The sequence below is a fragment of the Kwoniella dendrophila genome, chromosome 10 (assembly GCF_036810415.1).
Source record: "Kwoniella dendrophila CBS 6074 chromosome 10, complete sequence".
In the NCBI taxonomy this organism is placed as follows: Eukaryota; Fungi; Basidiomycota; class Tremellomycetes; order Tremellales; family Cryptococcaceae; genus Kwoniella; species Kwoniella dendrophila.
In genome coordinates, this window is record NC_089485.1 from 596,792 (window position 1) to 624,442 (window position 27,651).

The 27,651-nt window shown below is 40.7% G+C and overlaps 7 protein-coding genes across 7 annotated transcripts; 3 read left to right on the plus strand and 4 right to left on the minus strand.

The window, feature by feature from the left end:
- Positions 1-327: 327 nt before the first annotated feature.
- On the plus strand, positions 328-3,426 carry L201_007186 (tryptophan synthase, beta subunit; the record flags this gene model as incomplete). The annotated part of the gene is made up of 13 exons (XM_066222897.1): positions 328-372; positions 445-452; positions 636-792; positions 858-951; positions 1,041-1,179; positions 1,248-1,344; positions 1,417-2,039; positions 2,094-2,148; positions 2,210-2,392; positions 2,454-2,769; positions 2,855-2,980; positions 3,045-3,255; positions 3,327-3,426. The coding sequence occupies 13 exons, from the start codon at positions 328-330 to the stop codon at positions 3,424-3,426; spliced, it is 2,154 nt and encodes a 717-aa protein (XP_066078994.1).
- Positions 3,427-3,890: 464 nt separating this feature from the next.
- L201_007187 (uncharacterized protein) lies at positions 3,891-4,520 on the plus strand (the record flags this gene model as incomplete). The annotated part of the gene is made up of 2 exons (XM_066222898.1): positions 3,891-4,157; positions 4,305-4,520. The coding sequence occupies 2 exons, from the start codon at positions 3,891-3,893 to the stop codon at positions 4,518-4,520; spliced, it is 483 nt and encodes a 160-aa protein (XP_066078995.1).
- A 347-nt stretch (positions 4,521-4,867) lies between these two features.
- On the minus strand, positions 4,868-5,950 carry L201_007188 (uncharacterized protein; the record flags this gene model as incomplete). Its single annotated transcript, XM_066222899.1, has 3 exons — positions 4,868-5,335; positions 5,513-5,685; positions 5,758-5,950. The coding sequence occupies 3 exons, from the start codon at positions 5,948-5,950 to the stop codon at positions 4,868-4,870; spliced, it is 834 nt and encodes a 277-aa protein (XP_066078996.1).
- Positions 5,951-6,793: 843 nt separating this feature from the next.
- L201_007189 (uncharacterized protein) lies at positions 6,794-7,861 on the minus strand (the record flags this gene model as incomplete). Its single annotated transcript, XM_066222900.1, has 5 exons — positions 6,794-6,877; positions 6,949-7,145; positions 7,233-7,469; positions 7,554-7,624; positions 7,692-7,861. 5 exons carry the CDS (start codon positions 7,859-7,861, stop codon positions 6,794-6,796), a joined length of 759 nt encoding a protein of 252 aa, XP_066078997.1.
- Positions 7,862-8,400: 539 nt separating this feature from the next.
- On the plus strand, positions 8,401-9,937 carry L201_007190 (uncharacterized protein; the record flags this gene model as incomplete). The annotated part of the gene is made up of 3 exons (XM_066222901.1): positions 8,401-8,700; positions 8,789-9,526; positions 9,593-9,937. The coding sequence occupies 3 exons, from the start codon at positions 8,401-8,403 to the stop codon at positions 9,935-9,937; spliced, it is 1,383 nt and encodes a 460-aa protein (XP_066078998.1).
- Positions 9,938-10,273: 336 nt separating this feature from the next.
- On the minus strand, positions 10,274-13,421 carry L201_007191 (uncharacterized protein; the record flags this gene model as incomplete). The annotated part of the gene is made up of 5 exons (XM_066222902.1): positions 10,274-12,234; positions 12,297-12,405; positions 12,462-12,512; positions 12,576-13,290; positions 13,351-13,421. 5 exons carry the CDS (start codon positions 13,419-13,421, stop codon positions 10,274-10,276), a joined length of 2,907 nt encoding a protein of 968 aa, XP_066078999.1.
- Positions 13,422-13,821: 400 nt separating this feature from the next.
- Positions 13,822-26,705, minus strand: L201_007192 (uncharacterized protein; the record flags this gene model as incomplete). Its single annotated transcript, XM_066222903.1, has 24 exons — positions 13,822-13,845; positions 13,913-14,107; positions 14,166-14,247; positions 14,318-14,427; positions 14,482-14,509; positions 14,564-14,704; positions 14,768-14,795; positions 14,864-15,044; positions 15,131-15,246; positions 15,312-15,341; positions 15,407-16,351; positions 16,451-16,725; positions 16,792-17,780; positions 17,836-18,737; positions 18,825-19,338; positions 19,397-19,765; positions 19,821-19,877; positions 19,929-20,013; positions 20,082-24,345; positions 24,397-24,448; positions 24,503-24,612; positions 24,680-24,848; positions 24,926-26,187; positions 26,267-26,705. The coding sequence occupies 24 exons, from the start codon at positions 26,703-26,705 to the stop codon at positions 13,822-13,824; spliced, it is 11,367 nt and encodes a 3,788-aa protein (XP_066079000.1).
- Between the last annotated feature and the right edge of the window lie 946 nt (positions 26,706-27,651).

Here is a 27,651-nt window from a genome sequence, read left to right on the forward strand (position 1 = left end):
AGGTTACAATGAGAGCGGTGGTATTTCCGCATAGCCCGGAGAAACCAGCTCATAGCTGTATATATGTATTGTATTTTCCCCTCCCACTTATGGAAATTAGACCCCGGACCGAGAGGAATAGAATTCGCGAGTCGATCGATACGTAGATAATTATGTTAACACCTCCAAAATGACCACGACCACCGTGCTATCTTGAAACCAAAAAAGTTCAAATTTCATTCGCCTGTAAGCTATCCATCAGTGTACATCACATTTTCTTCATTACTATCATTGTATTTTCTTCATACCTACCTGCAATACTAGGAAAAGAAAAGAAGGAAAAATAAGATGTCTGAAGAGATAAAAAGAGTTTTCGCTGCTAAAAAAGAACAGGTAAATATCTCTTACCGAATAGGAAGAGAGAGACAATGATAAACTATGCTAATTTGCTTTTGATGTTCGTAGGACCAACCGTACGTTTAATGTATAGTCTAAAGCGGAAGAATCAGAAAGACGGAAAAGCTAACTACCACCCCTTTTCCTCATGGATTCCCTCATTTCTTCGACATGCATTTTGAACCAACTCTCATTATCCTTGTTTGACTTGTTCTACATTAATACCTCGCGATAACGACAAATGATTGTAATATCAACAGTGCATTCGTTACTTTCTTAACAGCAGGTTTTCCAACAAAAGATGCTACTGTGCCATTGATGTTAGCTTTAGAAGCTGGTGGAGCAGATATTATTGAATTAGGTGTACCTTTTAGTGATCCTATTGCTGATGGTCCAACAATTCAGAGAGCAAACACCGTGAGTCAAAACCATTGCACTTGCCTTATTTAAAGCAAGAAGCTAGTCTAATGACGTGGATTTAGATTGCCATTGAAAATAATGTACACTATACAGATTGTTTAGAATATGTTAGACAAGCTAGAGCTCAAGGATTGAAAGCTCCTGTCATTTTCATGGGTAAGTTTGACAATCTTGCTTAATGATCAAGGCGAAATAATTTACCCTTTGATGTAAATAACTGATTTTCCTCATAAATTTCCTTCTAGGTTACTACAATCCCCTCATTGCTTATGGTGAAGAGAAATCTGTGATAGATGCTAGAGAAGCCGGAGCAAATGGTTACATCATTGTAGATCTTCCACCTGAAGAAGCTATCAAATTCAGAGATATCTGCCAAGAACACAGGTGAGCTGTTCTTTCTTTGCATCTTATCCGCTCCGCAATCAGCTCACCTTCTTTCTGAAATCTCGTAGCATGTCATACGTTCCCCTCATTGCCCCATCTACCAGTATCGATCGAGTGAAATTCTTGACAAGTATCGCCGATTCCTTCATCTACGTTGTCTCCAAAGTATGTTCTGTTTGGTTATCTATCATGAAAAGGCGTATTGAGCTGATTCATGCTTTTCAAACCTTCTCTTAGATGGGTGTGACCGGTTCATCAGCAGGTGTAGCCATTTCAGCCTCACTTCCAGAATTAATTGCTCGAATTAGAGCTTTCACTCCAGTACCATTAGCAGTTGGTTTTGGTGTAGATAATCGAACTCATTTCGAATTCGTTACATCAGCTGGATCAGATGCTGTTGTAGTTGGATCAAAAATCATTAAATTAGTTTTAGATAATGCTGATACTGGTAAAGGTCCTGCTGAAGTTGAAGCATTCTGTAGAGAAATTACATTACATGAACAAAATCCTGCACCATTAGGTAGAAAAAACAACAATACAACACAAATAGCAAATGAACAAAATGACGCTGAACCTGAACCTGTATTACCAATTCCTCAAGGTGAAACAGCAAAACCAGAATTAAAAGTTAAACAACCTGGAAAATTACCAAATAAATTCGGTTTATTCGGTGGTGCATATGTACCTGAATCTTTAGTTGATTGTTTGAATGAATTGGAAGCTTGTCATGCTGAAGCTTCACAAGATCCTGCTTTCTGGAAAGAATTTGAAGATATGTTTGGTTATATAAACAGACCATCTCAGTTATACTTAGCGGAAAGATTAACCGAAGAAATGGGTGGGGCTAATATCTGGTTAAAGTGAGTTGATGAATCTATAACCTTATTTGTTTTCGTCTGACATACCGTGTATAGACGAGAAGATCTTAACCACACCGGATCCCACAAGATCAACAATGCTGTTGGACAAGTAAGTTCAGCCGACAGGCCATTGATGACAGCTGGCTATTGCTTACATATAATCGCAATAGATTTTACTCGCTAAACGATTAGGTAAAAAGAGAATCATCGCTGAAACTGGTGCTGGGCAACATGGTGTAGCTACCGCTACTGTTTGTGCTAAATTCGGTATGACATGTGATATTTATATGGGTGCTGAAGATGTTAGAAGACAAGAATTGAATGTGTTCAGAATCAAAATGTTGGGTGGTAACGTAAGACTGATAGCTTTTCTGTAATACAACTTGTTTTCGTTGACTTCCCTTCACTATATAGGTAATTCCCGTTACATCCGGTACACAAACATTGAAAGATGCAGTCAACGAAGCTATGAGAGAATGGGTAACAAGACTTGAAGATACACATTATCTCATTGGATCAGCTATTGGACCACATCCTTTCCCAACTATTGTCAGAGATTTCCAAAGAGTAATTGGTAGAGAAATCAAATCACAAATGCAAGAATTAAAAGGCAAATTACCTGATGCAGTTGTAGCTTGTGTTGGTGGTGGAAGTAACGCTATTGGTACTTTCTATGATTTCATTGGAGATGATAATGTTAGATTAATCGGTGTTGAAGCTGGTGGTCATGGTTAGTCTTCTCACCTTTTTCTTTACAAGTTAGAGAGTGTAAAACTGATCTGAGTAAAACTGATTTGAATTTTTCCTGATTACAGGTGTCGATACCGATTTACATTCTGCTACACTTACAAAAGGTGTGATCGGTGTTGTACATGGTGCTTCTTCATACATTATCCAAAGTAAAGAAGGTCAATTAGTACCTACACATAGTATCAGTGCTGGTAAGTATCACAATCTGATCCTTGTGTAGGATTCCTGGCTGATGTCATTCCCGTTTCACTATAGGTCTCGATTACAACTCTGTTGGACCTGAACATTCTCACTTGAAATACACTGGTCGAGCAGAATATATAGTTGCTGATGATACTCAAGCTTTGAAAGCATTCAAGATGGTCACTCAATTAGAAGGTATTATTCCAGCTTTAGAATCTTCTCATGGTCTTTGGGGTGGTATGCAATTAGCTAAAACATTACCTAAAGAACAGGATGTTGTCATGTAAGTTTGAACTCTGTAATACGTTATGCTTGAAAAGTGAATTCAACTGACTTGTCATCGTTATATAATAGCTGTTTGAGTGGTAACGGTGCTAAAGATGTACAAGAAGTATTGTTAACTTTGAAAGATAAGAAATGGGCTGATAAATTAGACTGGCATGTCGCTCAATAAGCAGTACATATGACACATGCATAATATGTCACGTGCTTAGAAAGATCGCAAGCCAGATAGAAGGAATTGGGAGTCAATCAAGGAATACTCTATATATATATGTATTGAACGGGTACATTACCTCTTGACATTATTCATGCATACGTCGGCGAATGATACTGGTAGCAGAGCAAGTCAAACTTCGACTAGCAGTTGAATGATGTACAAGCTTGTTTCCGATATTTTCGGCCGACTGAAATTTACGTCATCAAACTTCAACCATTTGCCGCTCAAAGTCAATGTTTTCGAAAATGTATATAAGCTACATAGCAGTTTTGAGGTGAACAACTTACTTTGAGAAAGGCAAGAACAACACCAAAATTCAAGCTAATATACAGCGTCGTTATCATTAACCTCATCGCGAGATCACGGAAAAAGACATCAAACAACTTTCATATCAGCATACTATCTTTTATTTTCACGAAATGTCCGGATCAACAGAAATCCAAGGTCCCACGAATTCTTGTCTTCCACAAGACTTGATAAGCGAACAAATACCAACCTCTACATCATCATCATCCAAGACAACACCAACAGAAATAACGAATAATTCAGAAGTCAGACCTACATCATCAGTTTTCGCTAGAAATGAAGATTCACCAATACATAATGTACCTATGAGAGTGATCAGAAGACCTTTACCTAGTGAATTGGATGAAAATAAAGTATTAACTTTTATGGAAGAGATGAAGGTGAGTTTGGTAGCCCCTATTGAACCCGATCTTGATTTCAATCGTTATGAATCACAATGTCTGGCAGTATACATTTATGGGGGAGATGTATTTTTGTTCTGAAGGGAAATCCAATAACTGATTCATGCTCATTGATCTACTCAATAGGCAGGTGACAGATTTACACCAATCGAAATTATAAAAGTTAAATCACCATTAAAAACTAATCCTACGGGTCCAATTGAGATATTTTACTTTGCAATGGGTGGTTGTCATAGATTTGAAGCAACAAAAAGATTAGGTTATGAAACTATTAGAGCAAAGATTATTGAAGTTCCACCAAAACAAATGAGGATCTATTTAGGTGCCGGTTCACCTTTTTAGAATCAAACTCAAAAACGGTCAGCTTAGCAGATGGTTATTGAAATTGATGATCGTAGATACATATAATACAACTTTTTAATATATTGGACTTCGGACATCGTTAAATGAATTAGAGATAGAAATAGATGAAATAGATTGAAATAGAACGAATGTTGTATAATTCAGAATGTATGTAATAGCGTGAAAATATCACCAAGACCATAGTTGGCGACATTCTCACACCCTACCTAGTGTGATGGATAGGTCATTTAGTTCGATGATTAATAAATCCAATATGCAATCTTACCCTTTTAACGTTCACCACCTCTCACGAACGGATATCATTAACATTATCGAGCTCTTTCCCATCAGCTATGGTTTCCCTTTGCCTCCTGAAGTTTCTCCTTATCCAATCTCTCATACTCATTGAAGAAATGATTGACAGCCTTTTTGATATCTCTTTTATGATTTGATTTCAAGTTATTCAGAGTAGAGGTGTATAAGATATGTTCAACCAATTGACAATACCCTTTTCTGAAATTTCGATATAGGTCTCCTAGACGAGGACGAGGATGATATGGCTCTTGGGTAAAGATTAATTTGGCTAATCTCTTCAATGCTTCATTCAGATTATGTTCAGAATGCTTTCCGATCAAGATTCCATCCAAAGGTGTGATTGATGGTAGTCGGGGTGGTGTTTGTGCTACTACTGGCAGTTGTGGACCTTTAGATGAGTAATTAGGTTGAACAACAGCAGACGAAGAGGAATTTGTTGATTCAATCGTAGTTCCAGAGGCAAGTTTGCGTAATGGATCTGCATCTAACCACTTTTCACACTAAGCGATGATCAAGCGATTTCGTCAGTGTGTTCCTTGTTTAACCGGACAATGCTACACAATCATGAAAAGAAGTGGCATGATTCGATTGTGGGTAGATTGGGAGGAGAATACGATCAGTGAAGGTTAAAGGAGGTAAGAAGAGAAATAGCTAGATCTTGTCAGCATGCAGCTTACCTGGTGAAAGTTCAACATATAACACTGGATATCTTCGTTACCCTTATCAAAATTTGTAGGATAACGACCACCCAATACATATTTTATACCTATAGCGTTGATGCCTACTATCCAGTGCAGCCTAGCCAGAAGTTGACCTAGACCCTTTGATATACATTTTAAATCTGGTAGATCTATTTGAAGTTGATCTTTCAGCCTTTCGGTTTATTTAGTGTACATCGTTGAAGTTAATGGAGGATCAATACTGAATGAGGGAGATCGTGATTCTTGCGTTGCTGAAAGTAGGTCATCTTCCCCTAGATACAATCTGAAGAACTCAATTTCACATTGTTTTCCATCTGATTTCTGGTTTGAATGAGAACCTGATTCTCTCCCAGACCAGAATATTGATTCATATTCATTCGCTATAGCTTTATCTAAAGGTGACACTCGCTCCATGTAGTAAGCCGGTAAAGTAAAGTTCTTTGCAAATTGCCTATTGATCCTCCGAATGTGAGATGTTCCTCCATCGGTATCGTTGGGCAATGTTCGCAGTCCAGATATACCTCGTTGAGTAAATAGAGTTCCTTCCTTTCCATCTTGATTCCCTGGATTGCGATAGGCAAGAGGTCGAGGAATGGATAAAGTAATTTGAGCGATCAGTCTTAGCAATAGTATTAGGATTACTGTTTAACACGTTGATGACTTCGATGTGCCTAAAAGGATCGGTTTCGACGATAATTGCAAGACATGATGAGTAGAGTAGTGTAGAGTCAGTGCTAGCCCAGTTTCAATGTATGTTGTTCACATGATGCAAGTGACTGCAAGAGCTCACATTTTGTATTCAGCTCGCAATATGTCTGCGTAATAGTGTTCTTTGACCACTTTGAATACCTCATCGTCATCTGCAGGATATTAGTATATTTTACCAAAACTTCCTTCTGCTAAGTATTCAGGTTTTCCGCTAAATATTTTGGTCATGACTTTTATCGCGAAGATTGTATATTAGATGATTGTGATTCATGTATGTTCAGTCAGAGTATTTATCGATTTCGTGATATATGTCTCATGTAAGGATTATAAGTGATATGATTTTTAATCGTAGATTTCTATGAGGTTGAATGACGCGCGTACAGTGCGAACTTGAGGAATAGTAACTGCGTACTTTCATACATATTAGGTTATTCATATGAAACATCTAAGGGCCCCTTCTCTCCCAACCACTATGAACCAGATTTATATGTTGAATGTGATATCAGAGAGACTGTTTGTGACTTGGTTTTTCGTTTCCATTCCATTGCGCTATAAAGAACATATCATGACTGCATCTTTACCCATTATTTCGGTATGAATATTCTTCAGTGAAGGTAAACCAATATCTTCACCCTTGAAGCCATAAGGTCAGCTTATAGATCCGAGACTGTCTAGTTCTTTGAGAACGAGGTTTCTGAACTTACCTGAGGGACAACTCCTACACCTTCACCTATAAACATAGGTGCAACTGTAACTACTATACTATCAACCAATTTACTTCCATCATCTCTATTTTGACAATGTAAGAATGTTGAAAGTACTTTTGATCCACCTTCTATCATCACTGATTTCAAATTCAGATCAGATAAAATCGAAGGTAATGACGCGGGCGATATATGACCTAGATGAGATTTCAGAAATTTGAAGTTAGAATTGAACGGTATTGATCATCCTTTAGATTTCTAATTTTGCATATAAGGTAACACACCATTATCATCCAGCTTAAACTGTACGACCCTAGCTCCAGCATCTTCAACTTTTCGTATACGTTCTGAAGATACTTGATCTCCACATATGATCCATGGTTGACGTATAGTCCTACCCCTCTGATCAGGTTTCGTATTCCACTCATTCAATATACGTGATGTTACAGGAAATCTAAGATTAGGATCTAGTATCAATGGCTGTGGAGGAGGTAGATTCAGAGAAGGTGGTAAGAGGTTTGCTGAAATATCAAAGAAAGATTAGCCTTAATTACATATCGCCTTTCAGTGTGAAGAAGAGTTCTATACGGTGATGACGCACCTACCTTGTAATCTGGGATTATCCAATATCAAAGTATTTACACCTATCAATATGGCATCATGCATCGATCTCATCCTATATCGAAGATTTTTCTCATAAGCTGCGATAGACCCTGTTGAAACAGCCGATTATCGATACATACCAGTGGGTCATAAGCATACTTTCTGGACCACTCAAGATAACTCTTGAACCACCCGGTCCAGCAATTTTACTATCGAGTGATTGAGCCCATGTTAACGTTATATGAGGTCTTTCGACAGTTGCTGTAGCTGTCGGTATATAATCTAAGAGAAATTGAGGTAGCGAGTGCATCTTCCCTTCTGCACCTTTCAGCAGGAATGATTCAATTTTTACACAAGATGCAATGACAACTATGATATTTTGGTGAATTGGTTTCACGGATGGGGATTTTTAAGCTTGATTTTGTGGCTTTGTTGGTGATGTGCAGATCTATTAGGGGTCACTTCCGTTGGAAAGTCGGGTTGTATCGCATGAATGTGGTTTGATGCTTGGCACAGCTTGAGGAGTAGAACGCAGTTAAAAAGTTACAACCTAGCTATCATTATCTTTTCATTCAATCATTTATATTCCTCCAACTCCTCATCTATACCGTATCCTACATTCACTTGATAAAAATACAGTCGCCATCGACACAACCAGTGCTCTATAACTCGGATCACTACGCTATAACGGATCACTACGAGAAATACCAAAAAGTCGCATATTTTGACGCGACAGTACGCTCTTTTCACTACTTCAAACCCGTCCGCTCCACAGTTCCGATATCCTATTCTTTTCCATCTTTATACGCACTCTATATCAAAACATTCTAGCCAGTTCTACGCGCAAAAATGAGTGTACACGTACTTCATAGACTTGCTTCATCTTCCTCGACCCCTCAAGCAAAAGTAAATCTCAAAAATGACAATACAACCGATACAGCATCAGCAACTTCAACCTCATCACCTGATTTAAGTTCTGCTGAAAGTTCAGAAAATGATCTTAGCAGTGATGAGATTTCAGAACCAATCATCTCAATAGAGAAAATGAAACAAATTGAAAAGATGGAAAGTAATCCAGATTTCTTGTGGATGACAACTGAAGAACCTCACAGAAGTAGACGAATGGCGATTTTGAAGGCTCATCCTGAGGTAAGTTTGCGGCAAGGATTTCAGTCGACCCTCTTATATACCCACTACCTGTATGTAGCGTTCTATGAAGCTGATAGACTTCAAACAGGTTCGAAAACTTATGGGTCCAACTTTGACTACACCACCAATCGTATTCTTAGTTTTAGGAATCCAATTTACTGCTGCCTATTTATTAAGAAATTCACATCCATTCTCATGGGCATTTATAGCAACAGCATATGCTATTGGAGGAACAGCGAATCAAAATATATTCTTAGCTATTCATGAGATAACACATAATTTAGCTTTCAAATCTATAAAAGCAAATAAAATATTAGCTATTATAGCAAATTTGGCGATTGGTATACCATATGCAATGGCATTTAAAGGATATCATATTGAACATCATAAATTTTTAGGTGAAGATGGTATTGATACAGATTTACCTTCAAAATTCGAAGCTTTAATCTTGAATAATGTAGCAGGAAAAATATTCTTTTCAACTTTCCAAATTTTATTTTACGCTTTAAGACCTGGTTTTATCAGATCGCAAAAACCTACTATTTGGCACGCTATCAACGCAATCACTATAATTGCATTTGATGTCATTCTAGTTAAATGTTTAGGTTGGAAACCTTTGATCTATCTAATCATGTCTTCATTCTTCGCTGGTAGTTTACATCCTTGTGCTGCTCATTTCATAGCAGAACATTATTTGATGAATGGTCCTTTACCAACTAAAGAAGACAGTTCAGCACAAGAAGGTAATGATGATGATTGGTTGATCAAAGGTTTAGCTCAAGAAACTACCAGTTACTATGGCTGGTTGAACATTTTGTGCTACAACGTGAGTTGTCGGATCGATGCGATCTTTACACATATGTGACAACTTGCTAATACCTTTTGGATATAGGTCGGATACCATAACGAACATCATGATTTCCCATCTGTACCATGGACAAAATTACCTGAACTACATAAGATGGCTAGTGAATTCTATGATCCGTTACCTACACATAAATCATGGCCTTATGTTACATACAAATTCATAACAGATCCTGAGATCGGTATGTGGTCAAGAGCTAAAAGAACTAGTAAAGGTGATAAAATAGATGCCAAAATTTGGTCACAAACCACCAAAGCTCCAACATCAGATATCAAGCAGGAAGAAATCGAAGAGATAATCGAAGATGATGATGAAATCGCTTATATGAGTGATTCTCAAGATGATAAGAAATCAAAAGCAAAATCCCATTAGATAAGGAATGCAGACATTGACGCTGGACGTCCAATTTTATGTACAATACATCTATACACGATTAGCTCCTTCTCATCGAACCCCTATATAGAATAAACATACCCTCCTGATCCATTGTTTGTTATGAATGTTATGACCATCCTGCTTTTCTCAGCTTTAGTTACAAGCCAAAACCCGGTATGAGACCTTGGAGCATGATATGCATTGTGAGTAGTCTGGGTGTCTGTTCTTGTTAATAACAAAACAAGTGAATCTATATGAGTGCAGGGTATAAAGTACAATAATACAAGTTGTGAGATTTACTGGTTTTATTGATCTATTGATTTGTAACGATTCTCAATCCACTTCATTTATGTCTATGATCCTTTTCTTCCCTCGATCATAAGCATCTCCGTCTTCTATCATATAGTCATCTTCTCGTTGTCGATTACTTTTTGAGATTTTTTTCTGTTGTCTTTCTCTAAATTTTGATTCTTTGTTTTGCCCAATACCTTTAAATCTCCATTGTTTTCTCTTCTTCAGATTCACTTCATATGAGGTAACTATGAATTTCAATTTTGCTAATTCTTTTTGAGCGGTACGTTGATCAGATAATTTTAATAATTTTTGATGTAATAAAGATAAATCATTAAATAAATAATATGGTGGAACATTCGATTCGGGTATAGATTGATTTGTTGTCATTCTAATTTTAAAATCTTTAATTTCGACTAAAGGTTTATATAACTTCAGAATATCTGTTGGCGGATATAATCGGAAAAAATCTTGTAAGATATTCATTGATTCTAAAGGTTGATTGTTTAAGGCATATAATCTTATAATTGATTTCCAAGTTTTTTCAATTTGCCTATCTCCCAATCCAAATAACCATTTTTTCCTCTCTTTTTTCGCTGATTCTCCAATAGAATCCAATTCTCTAAGAGCGATTTTTGTCCATTCTAAATATTCTTCCCAGACCTTGATTCCCCATTCAAATGCTATGGATCTATCTGAATCTGAAATTCCACCTCTATTTCCATAAGAGCATTTTTCTAAAATCTGTAAATAACTCCATCCATTTGGTTTGACATTTCCCCTTGTAACTCTAAAAACAGTGTCCCAAGCTTCATCATATGCTTTCTTCGTTATTGCAAGAGAAGGTGAATGGATAGCATAAACGGATATATATGAATTGACCAATTTAGGGCCAAGCACGACATCTCTGAACGGCAAATAGGTATTGAAATCTGGCGTTGCTGTGATATCATCTATCATACGGTAGAACAGACCCGTTGCTTCACGTATAGCGTCTGCAGAGGACTGTGGTGCATGGTGCGAATTGGAGTGTGAGGTAGTTGGATCCTGGATTGCCTCAGAGTTGTTAGATGATGACTCGACTATCTGTTCCAGTACTTCCACGTCCAACCATTCTGCCTCTTTATTCACTTGATCTTCGGTTGGCTGGAGAGCGGCTTGATCTTGTTCTTCTGGATGCTCTTCTGAATTTAGCGGTCGATCAACTATTTCTTCTTTATCCTTGACTTTGACGACTCCTCTTTTTACTAAAGGTTTCCAACTTGCATAGGTCATAAAGACGCCACTCAATAAATCGGCATTTATACCATCTTTCCACATTGTATGTTCTTTTGACAGTTTACCTGATAAAGACAATTTAACAGTTTCATTTAAAATCCATCTTGCTCTGTTCAAATCGCCTGATCTTTTTGTACCTTCTAATAAATTTATAAAAGTTTCTTGATCAGGTACATATTTTGATAGCTTATACAGCGATGCTTCTGATCCTAATTCATTATCTTCATTTTCGAACGGTGTATAGATTTCATCATGATGTTTCAGTAACAATTGTCTCAATAAATCAAACGCTTCTAAATAATCTTTTTTAGTTGATGATAAGGCTTTTATAATTGAACTATATTCTTTCGTAGTGGGCTCCTTCGTTTGGTCGGTAGTCATTTCAATCCATAAATCTCTTGCTCTTTCAGGTTCAGGTTGATTTGATTCACCACACGATTTAATCATTATGTTATATAATTCTCTTGATGGATTTGGATATGATGTTAATCTCATATTGGTAAATAAATCCCATGCTAATGCTCTACTTTGTGAATTCGTTTGAAAAGTTTTGGTAGGTTCTGTTAAATACTTCAATACTATCGAGTATGATGATTGCGGATATGGTTTTCCCATTAACTCAGCAGAAGTTAATTGTTTGATAGCATTTTCAGGTTTGGATGGTGTTTGTTGTAAGTGTGATAAGATATATAGATCTTTGTAGGAATCCTTTACTTCAAGCCCACCTGGATAGATACCTCTACTTAGTTTGATTATTCTTCGCAATTAGCTGTCAGAAGCTACTCACTGTTGGCTATTTCAGCTGTTAGCCTGCCTACATCCTCTACTCGTCCAGCTTCAGCATCTACTTCAATTATAGCTTGTACTCTATTTTCGTCGAAAGGTACTCCATGGAGCTAAAATATGAAATTAGTCATGTTCATTCAGATTGCATGTTTATGGGCTTGCTTACATCCATAACATCCAATAAGGCTTCTGCACCTCTTGCATCTTTGCGTTGTATCTGTTTTGAGACTCAATACCATTAGCTCTAGTCCTCGAAAAGATGCAGCAAAAAGGAACTCACGAAAGCATCAAACAAGACATTCCATTCTTTCTTACTAACTAAACCGAGTGGCAGATCCATAATTGCTTCATACTGAGGTAGAGATCCAGCAGGAGATTTGCTAGTTCCACTTGGGCCCGCGAGCGACGATGAAGGTGAATCTTCGGGAACAGCTAATTGAGCTAAGGCAGCAAATATCTTATAATGTTTAGGTGAGTCATTTAGTTCTTCACTCAATGTAATTAATCCATCATCTCCATTTGATTCGTTTCTTGGTGCATCAATACTAAGTTGAGATGTTGATGATGAAGAACCTGAACCTAATAAACGGATTTCCAGTTGATTTAATATATCTTCTTTCTCATTTTTATCTAAAGGCAATTTCAGTTGATCTTCAGGTGATCCAATGCTTTGGAGGGAAGATGATGTAGACGAGGAAATACCGCTTTTGATTAAATTAGAATAGAAACTCTTTAATTCGGTTTCAGTTACCTCATCAGGTAAATTTTCTAAAACCTTTTTGGTTAATTTATTTTTCAATTGTCTTGATATAGATTCATCTGAAGGTAATGATTGTAAAGTATCTTTGTTTAAAGGTAAATATTCTAGTGGATCATTTTTCTGTTGAGGTGGTGGATGATATAATGGAAACGAATGCGTAGGAGGTTCGGAACTGGGTGGTAAATGTGTTAAGATTGGTAGGGGATTACTGGTGGAAGAAGAGGACTGGTCGTAACTATTCAAGTGTTTGGATTAGCCAGGTAGATGATTGGGGTCACAAGGGGATAAAATTTACTCATGTAGTAGTCTTCGCGTTCTGAGGGACCTCAGTCTAAGCACCTTCCTAGCTAGCGTTGAACGTAACATCTTGCTTGATTCCCAAAAAGTACATATAAAGCGTTAATACAATTCGAATTCAAACATTTTTCAGAAAAACAACATCTTCAAGCTGAAATGCTGAAATTACGAAATTACGTTATTGAACGCGGAATAATGGATCACGTGATGAATTTGCCACCCTAACTACTGCTACGCTACTTGCATGTCCAAAACAAGCACAACTTTCCCGAATCGATAAACATGCATATGAACAAATAGATATGGTATGATATAAGATGTATGCTATGGTATAAAGAGAGACATCCCGGAATGCAAGAAGAGAATGAAAAAGAGAATTAGGGATCTATAAATCATAATATACAAAAAATCAAACCAAAAAATCAAGCACGAAACTCGGGTATATACTTCAATCCTATTTTACAGTAGTTTACACCTGAGGTAAAGGTTTTCCCTGTTTGAAGCGTCATGTCAGCAACATCCCCAATGTAGAACCTACAATAAAGACGATAGATACTCACAGCAGGTGGTGGAGGAGGAGGTACCATACCGGCACTCATGTTCATAGGCATAGGAGGTGGACCTCCAGGTTGAGGCAATGGTCTGCCCATTACTGGTGGCATCATTGGATGCCATGCTGCCCATGCAGGTACACCAGCAGGTGCTTTACCTTTACCTTGACCTTGTTGATCTGGCTGACCGCCGCCGCCGCCATCCTATGAGAAATTGTCAGTATTGATATTTTAATCGTATCGGAATCACCGAAGCACTCACCTTCTTAGGTTCTTGTTTGGGTGGTGCATTTGCAGGGTTCTTTGGTGGTGCAGCGGGATATGGTAGAACAGCCATAAGATCACTGTGTATGTTTTGGAAAGATTAGCTAATTTGGACGCGACTGAATTGTCCTAGACAGAAGGCTAACTTACCCAGCAGATTGTCTGCCTTTCATCAACAGTAACTCGGCTAACTCCATATAGAGGGCTCTTCTAGATTCTCTTAAATCACCAACTTCTTTCAGAAGTACTCGGACTTCACCCTATAGATTGAGTTAGCTTTATGCTACCCTTCAATTCTGACATATGATACTTACAGAAAGGGCTTTGGAGAAGTCATCCAAGCTAAGTAGCTATGCGTTAGCCCATATACCACGTAGCGGAGATTATTGGACTTACTATCCTGCCAAGTTGAAACCAACTTGTTCCCTAGCAGCGCCTTTAACAGCTTGTTGAGTAAGTGTGTGTTGGTTAGAGTTTTGTTCCATAATTTCGGTAGCAAGTTTTCTCAAGAATGCAGCTTCCGAGTCTCCTTTAGTTCTGTAGGTGAACAGTACATGATCAGCTTGGTGCTATGTAGAGGTATGTTCCGGTAGAACTTACTTTAAAGCATCCAAGATAGCTTGTGTACCTATAAACGTAATCATTGTCAAAATATGATCAGCGAATGCATTATATAGCAAGGTAGCCTAAACTTACCAGGCTTCTTCTCATTTGCAGCCTCCTTCTTCTTTGCTTCTTCCCTATCAACAACCAATTTGTCCAAAGCCTCAGTGATCTTCTTATCTCTGGCTGTTTTATCAGTTCTTCGTTTATCTTGAGCTTTGGCTTTTTCGTCATTCATGGTTTTGGTTGCTTTACCTTCAGTATCGAGAAGGTCCTGAATGAAATAGCGAGTTAGCGATAGGTTAAACTTGTTCTAGAGGAAGCAATGAACCATTTTGTAGTAATCGTGATAGAACTTACAAGAGCTTTTCGTAAATCCGCTAAAGCTTCTACATTTTGTTTATGTCTTTCTTCAGCCAGTTTCGCTTTAGCTTCTTTGTCTTTCAACTTGGCATCTCTTTCAGCAGCTTCGAGTGCTATAGTGAAACAAACAGTTTAGCACGAATATTCATTAATGAATCAAGAACTATTGATGACTTACCAGCTTGTTCAGCAGCAGCTTTTTGTTTAGCTAATTTGGTGCAAATCGAATCAGTCAGGCAAATTGCGATAGCTCGAAAGAGGTGTATGACTCACTAGCAAGTTTTCGTGCATCTTCCATTGCATCTTCAGGTGAGTTACTCTTTTGAGGGCCACCTCCACCACCTGGTCCTTTTGATAATTTACTTGAAGGACCTGCTTTGGGTTTATCACCTGGCGGACCGGGTGGACCTCCAGACATATCACCCATAGTGACTTCTTCACCTGGACCACCTACACCAGTTTCAGCTTCTGGTAAACCTAATGAACCAGCTGGCCCAGCAGGTTTATTTGATTTAGCAGATTTATTTGATCTTGGTCCAGTCGGTGCATTATGTTGTTTTGCAGCTTGACCTAAAATTCCATCTTGATGTTCACATGGTTCAATTGGTATACCACCAACAGCTCTTGGTCCATTAGGACAACATGTACTACAATGACCTCTACCAATCTCAGATTCAGTTGGTATACCAGTAAGTGTTGGATCTTTATGTAACACTGCAGGTCCTTTGTCTTTATCTCCACCTTCACCACCACCAGATTTACCTTTCTTACCGTTTGGTGGTCGATCACCTGGAGGTGGAGGTGGACCAGCAGCAGCGGCGCCAGATCCATCGGCAGGAGCAACTGATCCAGCATCTTTAGGTTTACTTGCTTTACTTCCTGATTGACTTGGGATATAAGCTATTCGACCGTCTGGTAATACGACTTCTTCCATTGTTAAAGGAGCAGCAGCACTAGGGATGTTCTTCATAGACGGAGCAGGTGTGCCGGATCTTGAAGGAGGACCAGTTGCGTTTCCAACGTTATGAGCGAGTTTAGCAGGATCAGAGGCATCACCTTCGATAAATGGTGGAGGTTTCTTCCTGAGTTTAGAGCCGGAAGAAGCTGTTGGATGAGCTGGTACATGGACAGTTTCTCCTGGTGGATGAACGGTGAGGTCTCTTCCTTCCATAGCAAGCTCTTCTAGCGTAGGCGGGTGATCAACATGAGATGTATCGGCTACTCGAGTACCTTTATCGCTCTTATGAGTAGGTGTAGATTTGCCAATAGTTGTGTGATCTGCATGAGGTTTGGTATCGGCAGGAACAAGAGGAACACCAGCAGGAGCGGTTGTAGCTTCTTTGATACTTTCTTTAGATTTAGGTTTTTTCAAGATACTGCCTCCAGATGAAGGTGTTTTGTGGGTTTCTTCGACTTTCTTGTCGGTAACTGCTGCTGGTATAGCAGGAATCTCAGGAGGTGGGATAGCAGACTCAGCGGGAAGAGCGGATGGGGCAGGTGGAGCAGCATCAGCAACAGATGGTACATTATGGATTTCGGTAGCTGGTGGAAGAGAAGCTGAACCGCCAGGAGCATCGGCCACACTCGCAGGTCTAATAAAGAGAGTTGTCAGCTTTGTTGTAAGCACGATGAATGTCGAACAAGAAGGATAAGCTCACTTAGATTTGGGTGATTTAGGAGACTTAGGTGATTTCGGAGGCATAATTGCGACGTCTTTCTCTGGTATTCTAGGATCCCAATGAACACCGCCACTCTTTCCACCTGAAGAAGCTGGAGGAGGAGCGCCAGAACCAGTAGCAGGCGGAGCAGGAGTGTCACCAACAGCGGCTGGTGGTGGAGGTACAGCGACAGTATCGGCATGAGGTGGTTCTGAAGCTGGAAGTACATTAGGTATTGAATCGCCAGGTGGAGGACCATCAGCCGCTTTATCAGCACCAGCCGGTACATTGGCCATTGAAGATGGTTTATCAGACGGAATGTTGGCGACTGAACCTGCTTTTGAAGGTTTAGGCGACTTAGGTGATTTTGGATGATTGGTATCCCAAGTTTCTTTACCCTTACCTGATGGAACGTTACTTGCGACATGCGATGCAGGAGCTGCATGAGATGCTGCGGTAGGTACAGGTGCAGCGGCGGGAGCAGCTGAGGCGGTTGGAGGTGGCGCAACAGCTGAAGGATCAGCGACTGTAGCTGGTGGATGGACTGTGTGTGATGTTGAAGCGTTTTTAGAATCAATAGGAATTGGACCGGGGACGATCGTTTCGGTTTCATGAGCACTTTTCACAGTAGGAACGTTTGCAAGTGGTTGTTGAACGACACCTTGATGATCAGATGTATGAGCACCTGGAGCGATTGTTGGTATAGCTGGAGCACCGGAAGCGGATGGAACGACTGATACTGGACCGGGGGCGGCAGTAGCAGCTTTACTGGCTGAGGGATGACCAGATGCCGAGGAATGAATCGAACCAGGCTGGAGTGAAGCGGGATGAGCAGAAGCTGATGGACCAACAGTAGGAGGCACGCCTGAGTGAGGGGCATCACCCATGACAGTCATAGGAGGCATGGTACCAGCAGGAGCCTGAGTATAAGTTCGAGTTGTAGTATGAGTATGAAGTGGTGGTCCACCAGCGTCAGGTCGATGAATAATCTGAGACACAAGTCAGTAACATACTTATCATTCTGAAGAGCGCAAGATAACTCACTTCTTCGTGTTCTTCTCGTATCAAGTGATTTGAGGGTTGAGTTGGGAAATTATGTTCAGTTTGAATAGGTGACATGGAATGGGTAGATAGAGGAGGAGGTAATGTGAGCGGTTTGCCGGTTCTTGGATTCAATCTTGATGAAGCTGGAGCGGAAGGAGGTAGTACAGTGCCTTGACCTGCAGCTGTAGGAACTGCAGTTGGCACCGCGATCGAATATGGAACAGTAAAAACAGGATTTGGGGACGTACCGGAAGCAGCAGGTGCAGTAGGAACAGCAGGAACAGCAATGTTTTGTTCTTCAGCTAATACAGTTGCTGGTGGAGCAATAGAACCAGGAGGTAAAGTTCCAGTTGGAGGGACAACAGAGTCAGGTGGCAAGGTGGCAGTAACAAGAGGGACGGAACCAGGGTGAGAAGAACCAGCAGGAAGAGATCCGGGTGGAACAGTAGTAACCATATCCTTTTCGATTTCTTCAGTAACGAAAACTTCCTTATGTCTACCACCAACTGGACCTTCTCGAATGACTTCTCTTTCTTTGATTACCTGTTTTTCTCGTCTAATATCGGTGTTGGGGCCTACAGTTGTAGGTGCTACAGCGATAGTAGGGATTGGTGTACCGATAGAAGTGAGAGCGGGGCCGGGCGTACCCATAGTAGTCAAAGCAGGACCGGGTGTACCGACCGAGGTAAGAGCAGGCCCAGGAGTTCCAATAGACGTGAGAGCAGGAGCAGGTGTAGGAAGGGGAGTAGGATCACCAAGAGTTGTTGGAATAGGAGCAGGTGATATACCAGGGGTTGCTGTACCAGAATCAGCTCTCATCGAGATGATTTCTTCTTCTTCGAATATTCTCTCAGCGGGAGGAGCGGGAGGTGGTGGTGCTGTTTTACTCATAAGCTCTTCGACTGTAATAGGAAATGTATGTCAGCAAACAACAACCTCTTCGATCTTCTTATATACAGCTAAGAGGAGAAGGTGATGATTGTACTTACTCTTTTCTTGAAGCTCAGCCAATTTCTTATCTTGTTCCATATCCTTTACAGTTTCCTCATCGACTCTCTCATCTAATTGAGGCATTGGTGTGCCTGGAGCAGAGACAGTAGGAGCACCTTTGATACCATCGACAATCTTTCCACCAACCATAACGGTACCATCAGGTAAAATTCTACCTTCAACATGAGAAGCGGTTACTGGAGGTGGTGGTGGAGGTGGTAGACCAGGAGTGACAGGTGCAGGTGCACCTCTAATTCCATCAACGATATCCCCATTATCCAGCATCACAGTTCCATCAGGTAAAACATGAGCATGGACATGTTTAGGTTTAACTTGTTCTCTCAAAGCAGCAATATCACCTAAAATTTCAGCTAATTGATTCTGAGTTGCTAATGTACCATCGGCGATTTGATCACTCATACCATGTAAATATCTTGACATTTCGTTTTGTTGATCACCTTGAGCAGCAGCTAAAGCTTGCGTATTTCCTAAAGCACGCCTGAAACTGTCATCCTGTAATCAAGTCATAAGTTAGCTCTTTCACAGGGACTCGCAAATCTATATAACTTACAGTGCCGACATGAGAAGCAGATAGAGGAATAGGTGGTAATTCAGCAGTTGACATAGGTACAGTGGGCAAGTGAATGGGTTCCTGAAGTGCAGTTGTAGTAGCGATAGGTGTAACAAGTTCTTCAGATGAGACCGAGGTAGACGTAACAGATGGCGTTGTAACAGTAGATTCAGTAGTAGTATTTCCAAGTCCAGTATCAGCAGTAGTAGTATTTCCAGAAGGTGGTCGAGGGTGTCCCATTTGGGTAGGACCACTTGGTGGAAGACCAGAGTTAGCATATCGAGCAGCAGCGGGAAGACCATAGTCTCCAGTAGTCGAGTTAATTCCTGGAGGGAAGAAACCATTACGACGAAGAGAAGGATTGACATTCTATAATTGACAAGATCATCAGCTTCGACTCTATCCTGGACTTATTGATACTTACAGGACCAATTGGACCACCGAAACCAGGACGTAAACCAGGCATGAATGGACCCATGCCCTATCGAATGATATCAGTATTGAGCAATACAAGCTAATGAGTTGAACTTACAGGACCAGGAACACCCATTGGACCGGGAAACATGCCCATAGGACCCATAGGTCCCATTGGTCCAGGTGGGAAACCACGTCGATAGCTGAGTAAAGATCGTCAGTTCCAATCATCAATATTGTTTGAGTTCTTTCTCTATTCAAAGATACTCACTAAGTAGTAGAGATAGGATCACGAACACCAGCAATTCTAGGTAGTGAAGGTCTCGGCATATCGGTCATACCTGGACCAAGCATTGGAGGAGCGGGCATTCCAGGAGCAGGAGCGAAACCAGGTCTCATACCGTTTTGATGAGGCATATTACGAAGAGAATTGACAGGTGTAGGTAAATCAACAGGTTGCGGTGGTGGTCCAGGTCTATATGGTCCTCTATTTACATGATCATCTTGATAAGGTACATTGTCATCACTTTGATAGTCTTCTTCAGTTCGATAAGGTATAGGTGGATGATCAGGTGTTTGTCTAGGTGTAATTTCTCGGTGGGCAGGTTCAGGAGTTGGTTCATATTCAGTTATAGCATCTTGTATAATTGCAGGTTCAGGTTCAGGTTCAAGTTCTTCTTGTTCTTGTTCAGGCTCAGGATCATATTCTTGTTCAGGTTCTTCATCCTCATAGTATTCTTCTTGTTCTTCTTCAGGTTGTTCTTGAATTGGAGCAGGTTGAGGAATGTATTGAGGTTGAATTGGTTGTTGAGCTTGTTGAGGAGTCGCGCCATGTCTTCCTTTTTGCCTTACCAAATGAGTAGGGAATTGAGATTGACGTGAAATATATTCATCGGGAGGTGTGTCAGGAGGTAATCCAGATAAAGCGAATTCTTCATCAAATTCAGGTTCGGGAATTTCTCCATCGATCAATGAAGATGATATTGAACCCATTGGTCTTCTTCTTCTTCGATCGTGACTTGACGTAATGGAATTAGCTGGAGCGTTTCTACCTCTGGCTCCAAATTCACTATCATAAACACTATCTCCACCTTCGTATAATGATCCATCTTTAGTTCCTTGAGTTCTAGGTGTAGTAAGATTAGAAGCAGGATACATCTGTCTATCGTTTTGAGAAGGTATAAATTCGTCTGCAAATTCACTATCGCCAACTCTTTGCAGGACACGTTTGAGTAAATCTTCAAGTCTGGTCATACCTGGACCTCTATCAGGTAATTCAACATCATAGCTTCTTCTTCGGTTCATTTCCTGAGCCATCTCATCTTGTCGACCAAGAAGATCCTCTTGTCTACCTATGAGAGTACCAAGCAAGTTTCGTAAATCGTCAAATTGTTGGTTAATCACCTCAGGTATGATCAACGGTGGAGGAGTGACAGGTCGAGCAGTCGATGTAGATGATGTGTTAGATGTAACAGATGAAGGTGAGGATGGTGGTGATTCATCGTCGTCTTTAGAAGGTAATGGAGGTGGTCCATCTCTTTCAGCTAAGGCAGTTTGGTTTTCTGCAATTTGATTGACTCTTCGTTCGATACGATCAAGTTGATTACCGACTCGAGTATTTTGACCTTGTTTAGCTTGTTCTTGACCTTGTAAGAAGTTCAATAGTCTGTTCACATCACTCCCAGTGGCTAAATCTCTGACGGTGGCAGAAGAACTTGTAGCTGTTGTACCAGATTCTGAAGTACCCGGAATTGAAGAAGGGAAAGAAGGTGAAGGAGGAGGAGGCATTTGTCGGATTGGAGGAGCTACAAATACTGGAGTTGGTGGAGCAACTGGTTGAGGCTGAGGTTCAGGTAAAGCAATTGCAGGAGGTGGCACTCTTGGTATTCTTCTACTAGGAACGGTTGAAGCTGTCGAAACACTCTCTGGCAAAGGCTCTGATGGCGGAGCTTCAGCTCTGATGGGAGCAGTCTGAGCAGTTCCGGCTGTGAAGTACGATTGAGTAGCGGGGACGGTAGTATAATTGGTAGACAAAGTTTGCCAACCTGTAGCAGTCGTATATGCTGAATCTCTAGCGGTACCATATAGAGTATTTTCCCTCGCGGTACCCAAAGGTGTTCTAGAGGATTTATCAAAGGTTTGAGCTGTATATGCTGTAGTTGGTGGACCACGAGCAGTTGTATATTTTGATGATTTAGGTCTTCTTGAAACACTACTGCCATTAGAAGATCTTCTTTCTAAATCAGCAAGTAATTCACTATCTGAATCAGGATGAGAGACTTGAGTCCAAGCTCTACTACCTCTTCTGGAAGTCAGACCATCAGTTAATCGATCTGTCGATGAAGGTGCGACTGATGAGTTATCTCGGGAAATGGGTGGTGGAGGTGCTGTATTCCATTCAGATGATCTAGGTGATCTGCCGATAGAAGTTGGAGCTGTACCCATCGATTCAGTATATCTTGGATCTGTAATAGCTGTGGCATATCTAGTTGTAGGTGGTCGATCGTTGTATACTGATTGTCCCATATCATTAGCTGTACTATATTCCGTTGTTGGTGGACGAGCTGAGAAGTAATCACCACCTTGAGAAGCTGTAGGATATGCGGAAGGAGTTTTGACTGATGCAGCGTATGAAGGTACTGGTGCATCATGTAATGAATATCTAGGTGTTGAAGCTGATGACGCGGTCGAAGCGGCTTTTGTACTTGTTTTACCAGGTGAGGCTGTAGAGTGGTGGGAATCTCTAGATGGAATTGGTGGAGGTGCTGTTTGATATGATGCTCCTGAACTTTTCGACATTCGGGACGAAGAGCGATCACCTGCCGAAGGTGTATATAAAGGAGATCCTAACATGGTAGAAGCTGTACCAAGTGCTGAATCTTGGGCAGTACCATAATTTATAGAACTGTTTTGAGCAGTTCCGAAAGCTTGCGAAGGAGCTGTAAGACCAGTGTTCAAAGATTGTTGGGCGGTACCATATGGGGAACGTCCACCCTCTGTAGAAGGAGCATTTGGTGAAGCACCTGTAATAGCCACTTGAGGTATACCTTCTGATATATATGGGGCGGTAGTAGAAGGGGAGAGAGCTCGAGGAGTATGCACCGATCTGGATGAAGACCATTGTTGAGCGGTTTCAGCTGGTGTGGGAGCTGTATGACCTGAGTACTCAGTACTAAATTGTCGAGCGGTACCCATAGGTGTTGAGCCTGTGGTAGGTTCTTCAGCAGTATAGTCGGATTTCATCGAGAAAGGTTGAGCTGTTCCCATCGGAGTAGGAGTGTAAGCTGCTGGCATGGCAGTATGACTTGAAGCAGTTGACAGTTCTTGGGCGTCAGCTGCAGGAGTATGTGAACCAGGTTTTGCGGTATACGAGGAAGCTGATGGTGAAAACATTTCCGCTGTCGCTTTTTCTGAAGGCGGTTGTCTAGCAGTATGGGATGAAGCCGAAGTCCATTGTTGAGCAGTCGATAACGGTGTTTGCGAACCTTGATGAGCAGTATACATGGATGGCGAAGAAGTCATATCCCTTGTCGTAGCTGCAGGTGTGGCAGTACTCAACCGCGCTGTAGACATAGGTGGCGAAGGAGGTATATCTCTGACGGTGCGGGCAGGAGTAGCTGAGCCAGGTTGAGCTGTCCAAGCTTTTTCAGATAAACCTCTAGTCGATGGAGCGGTATACATGGATTGACCGGAACTCATATCTCTTGCAGATTGATATTCACCAGCATTCGATATGGATCCCGATGGAGCTGTATATGTGGACAGCGGATATGTGGTGGTAGCAGGCGTGGGAGCTATTTCCGATCGAGCATTGGTGTAATTTGACAAAGGCTGATTAACTGTAGTAGGTGTAGGAGCAATCTCAGAGCGTGCATTGGTGTATCTCGATGGACTGGATAAAGATTGATTTAGAGTACCAGGAGTAGCAGTATTGTATCGTGAACTGTTACCACCGAGTGAGCTAAAGTCTGCAGCAGGAGTTTGAAAATTGGAGTAGCTTCCCGAAGGCGATTTATAGTCTTCTGATCTCAGTGTTGGTGGTTTGGCACCATTGGCAAAAGTGAAATCTCTTGAATGTGGTCGTTCGGCATTTTGAGCAGTTAAAGGCAAATCTTGGACACCCATAGTAGACGCAGCAGAAGATGTTTTGGGTGAAAGAGGCAGATCTTTCTCCGGTACAGGCGGTGTTGAAACATCATTAAGATCTGCTTCACTAGCCACTCTTCTAAGACTTCTTGTTCTCTCTATACCACCAACAGTAAGTTTCCTACTTCCTCTTTGTACGATAGGTGCATGTAATCCACCGGAAGTTTCAATGACTACATCATCGGTGGTGTAAAGTGGATGAGAGCCAGTACTACTTGGCATAGGTGAAGAGGGCATAGGTTGATTGCCATCGGCAGGAGCGAAATGCGTGGAAGCCGAACCACCTGCTTCGGATCCATGGTCGGAGGAAGATCGGTTTGCTCGGAGTGAGGCTGACGGAGCAGCTCGAGTTCGTTCAAGTACAGTCCAAATAGCATTCACCCATCGTACTATAGAGGCAAGTCAGCAGAGAGCCATATGGAGTACACCAAATGGCTTACCTCGATCCCTCGCACTGTCACAAGCTAATCTTTCAACACCATCATCGTAGACCTGTATAACCGGAATCAGCGTTAAGTCACATTATGAAAGATACGGTCAACTTACAAGCTTAAAGGAGTAAAGACTGGCAGCTAATTGGCCTTGTCTTTTGGCTGCGATGGCTCCTATGTCATCACCAGCCATAGGATTGTTTGGGCTATAAGTAGAAGCGACCTCTACAAAAGACAGGAAATTTAGCTATTGTAGAATTTATACTTGAACACTTATGTAGCGTCTACTCACCATCACAGAACTCTAAATCCAGAGTGACGGTAGCTCTCCCTTTATTACTGACCCAAGTCAATTCCAAGCCTTGTTGATACAGTCGACCATCCGCTTGTACCCATTTGAAATCAGGTTTAGCTTCTGCATCATGTACATTGAGATAGTAAAGAGCTCCAGTCTTTACAGGCTATCGAATGATTATACTGATATCAGTTACTATGCACTTTGCTGCCAACGGTGGGCCAGCTGGATAAAGGAACTTACCTCGCCTGTGAGTACCTTAGCTTCTGAAGACCTCTTGTCACTTCTCAAACTACCTGATCTACTTGGAACTTCTTCACCTCTCCTTTCTTCATGTATGCTAGATCTTTCTGATTTGTCTGCATCATCTGTTCTATCTTCAGGGTAATGAGAAGGAGCTTTTACCGGTTCAGGCTGATTCGATTCTTCAGCTTGTTCAGCTAATTCTTTTTCATTTCTTCTTCTTCTACGTATAGATACGTTCCAGCCCTTATCACCACCGGCTCCCGTACCACTTCTAAATAAACCTGATGATCCACCTGTTCCAGGTAATCCGACAGTTTTTTGAGAAGATGAACCTGATTTAGCTCTCCAAGAAGCTACCATACCTCTGACTTGTGATAATGGTGAAGGTGACTTTGGAGGTGGTGTAGGTGCTGTGGTATTTGGTGTTTTGAATGAAGATGGAGGCGGTTGTGGAGTATTGAAGATTGAATTCAAGCCTTTACCACCTTCATTAGGTAAACCTGATATGGTATCAGATTTCGAGGTATTTTTGATTGGAGTGGATTTTGATGGCGAAGTAGGAATAAATTTAGGTTGAGACGGTGGTGGAAGTCCTCCACTTGATGATGGAGTATCACCCTTATTTTCAAACATTTTAATTAGATCAGAAGCTTTTTTAGGTGTACCTTGAGGTGTACCTGACTTGATACTATTATTTCCAGGTGTAGGTGAAGTGACATTTGAAAAAGCTGATCTTGGTCCTTTAACAGGTGAAGTAGGTAATTTTGATGGACTTGGTGGTAAAGGATATTTATTAGCTATTGATGAAGCTGTACCAAATCCAGAACCAGTTTTATCTGAGAACTTTGATGGACCTTCTTTGTATGCTCCTGGGAAAGTAGGTGATCGATCATGAGAACTTGATGATGCTGCTGAAGAAGTAGATTTTTCCGTTCTTTCAGTTACAGTAGATAATCTTGATAATGGATGATTACCTAACCCAGGTGAAGAAGGTTGTGAGACACTTGACGAGGAAGAAGGATTCATATTGATACCTAAACCCACTAATGGTTGTCTGATCGGTAAAGGGTTGAAAGCAGGAGGAGGAGAATATGAAATTGACGATTGAGAAGGAGAAGAGAATCTGGTTGAGGCAGGATTGGCCAGAGCGTCAAGCTGTGACAAAACGCCATCATAAGCTGCATCTATAGTCGCTGTAGATTGACCTGTAGCTTGAGGAGGAATAGGTCGACTAGACTCGCCCGTCTGGGTGGATCGAGCTATATTGAGGTAAGCGAGTGTCAGTTTTACTGTAAATATTGATATCTGATAAGTATATAAATTGAAGTGCAGACTTACTTTCGTTGGAAAAGATTCCACGAGGTCCAAGCGAATTATCAGATTTTGAATAATCTTCACCAAACAATTTATTCCTATTTGGCGGTAGTAAAGGAGATTCAAGACCTGAATTGAAATTCAAGTTTGATGATGATGATTGGGCATTTCGTTGTGGTGAAGGGGAAGTAGTTTTAATTTGTGGAGTATTCGATGAAGATTGATCACCAGTTTTAGAAGTCATGAATTCTACTTCTTTCTCTTCATCATCAGATGAGATTCCTCTTGGTGTTGCCCATTCTGGTACAGAATGTGAAGTAGTAGAATTGTTTTCTGTATTTGGTGAATTTGGTGATAATGGAGTATTTTCAAAACTTGATAATAAAGCTGCAAAATCTGGATGTGGTTGATCAGGTGATGATCTCCATCTTCTCGGTGTAGGTGATAATGGAGGTGAAGGCATTTTGCTTATTGAGAAAAGTGAAAAACTACCACCCAAAGCCCTCTTTGGTAGTTTTTACTTGACCAATATCCTATAAAAAGTAAATTCAAAAATACCTAAAATGTAATGAATTAGTTTCTAAGTATGATAATAGTCAAAAATGAAAAGAAAGAAGAAACAAAAAAAGGTCCATAATATCTCTATCGAAACTGATTCTGCTTGAAGAGATGTCTAAACACGCCCAAAGCAATGATTCGATAATCACGATAGCAACTTTCCTCTTTCTAGTTGTTTACATTCATCAAGGGTTTCATCGATATCCTAGAAAATGATAAACATAAACAAATTCGGGAATGTAGGTACACACAGACATGTGTTAGGTCCTTTGATAACTATATTTTAGTATGGCTTGGACCATGTAGAATATCATTCAACCTAATAATGTGATGGGGGGATCAGTAAAGGCGTAAAGCTGGAATATTTGCTGTATTCATACTCCTTCTCCCTTGTTATTACAGGAACACCACTAAGGAGAGTACCCATAATTTCTGATGTTTTCAGCCTATCAATCCCTTCAACTGGTTCTGATGGTAACCGTATAAGTCTGAACGGGTTGGGTGGTTGGGTGTATAAAGTGTATAAAGCGCATTGACCGTCTACCGAAAGGAGCCACGTCCTTCTCCATTGCACTTGCCGCATATACCACACAACAGTCGCGTCGGTATCCTATTGTCCATGCTTTCCGATCAATGCCCTCTGCTTGAGTGTGTAAAGGATCATGAAATGCTGTATTGATTGTATGTTTTTGCACACAATTTGCTTGTTTTGAAATCATTCGTATCGCGTTTCATGTTGGCGTTGTGAATCATCGCATGTCTTGCATGTTCAATGTTTAATGTTCAAGCACGTTTGATGTCGTTCCCTTTGCGGATGTAAATATGTATCGAACCAGGAATAGGAAGCGATG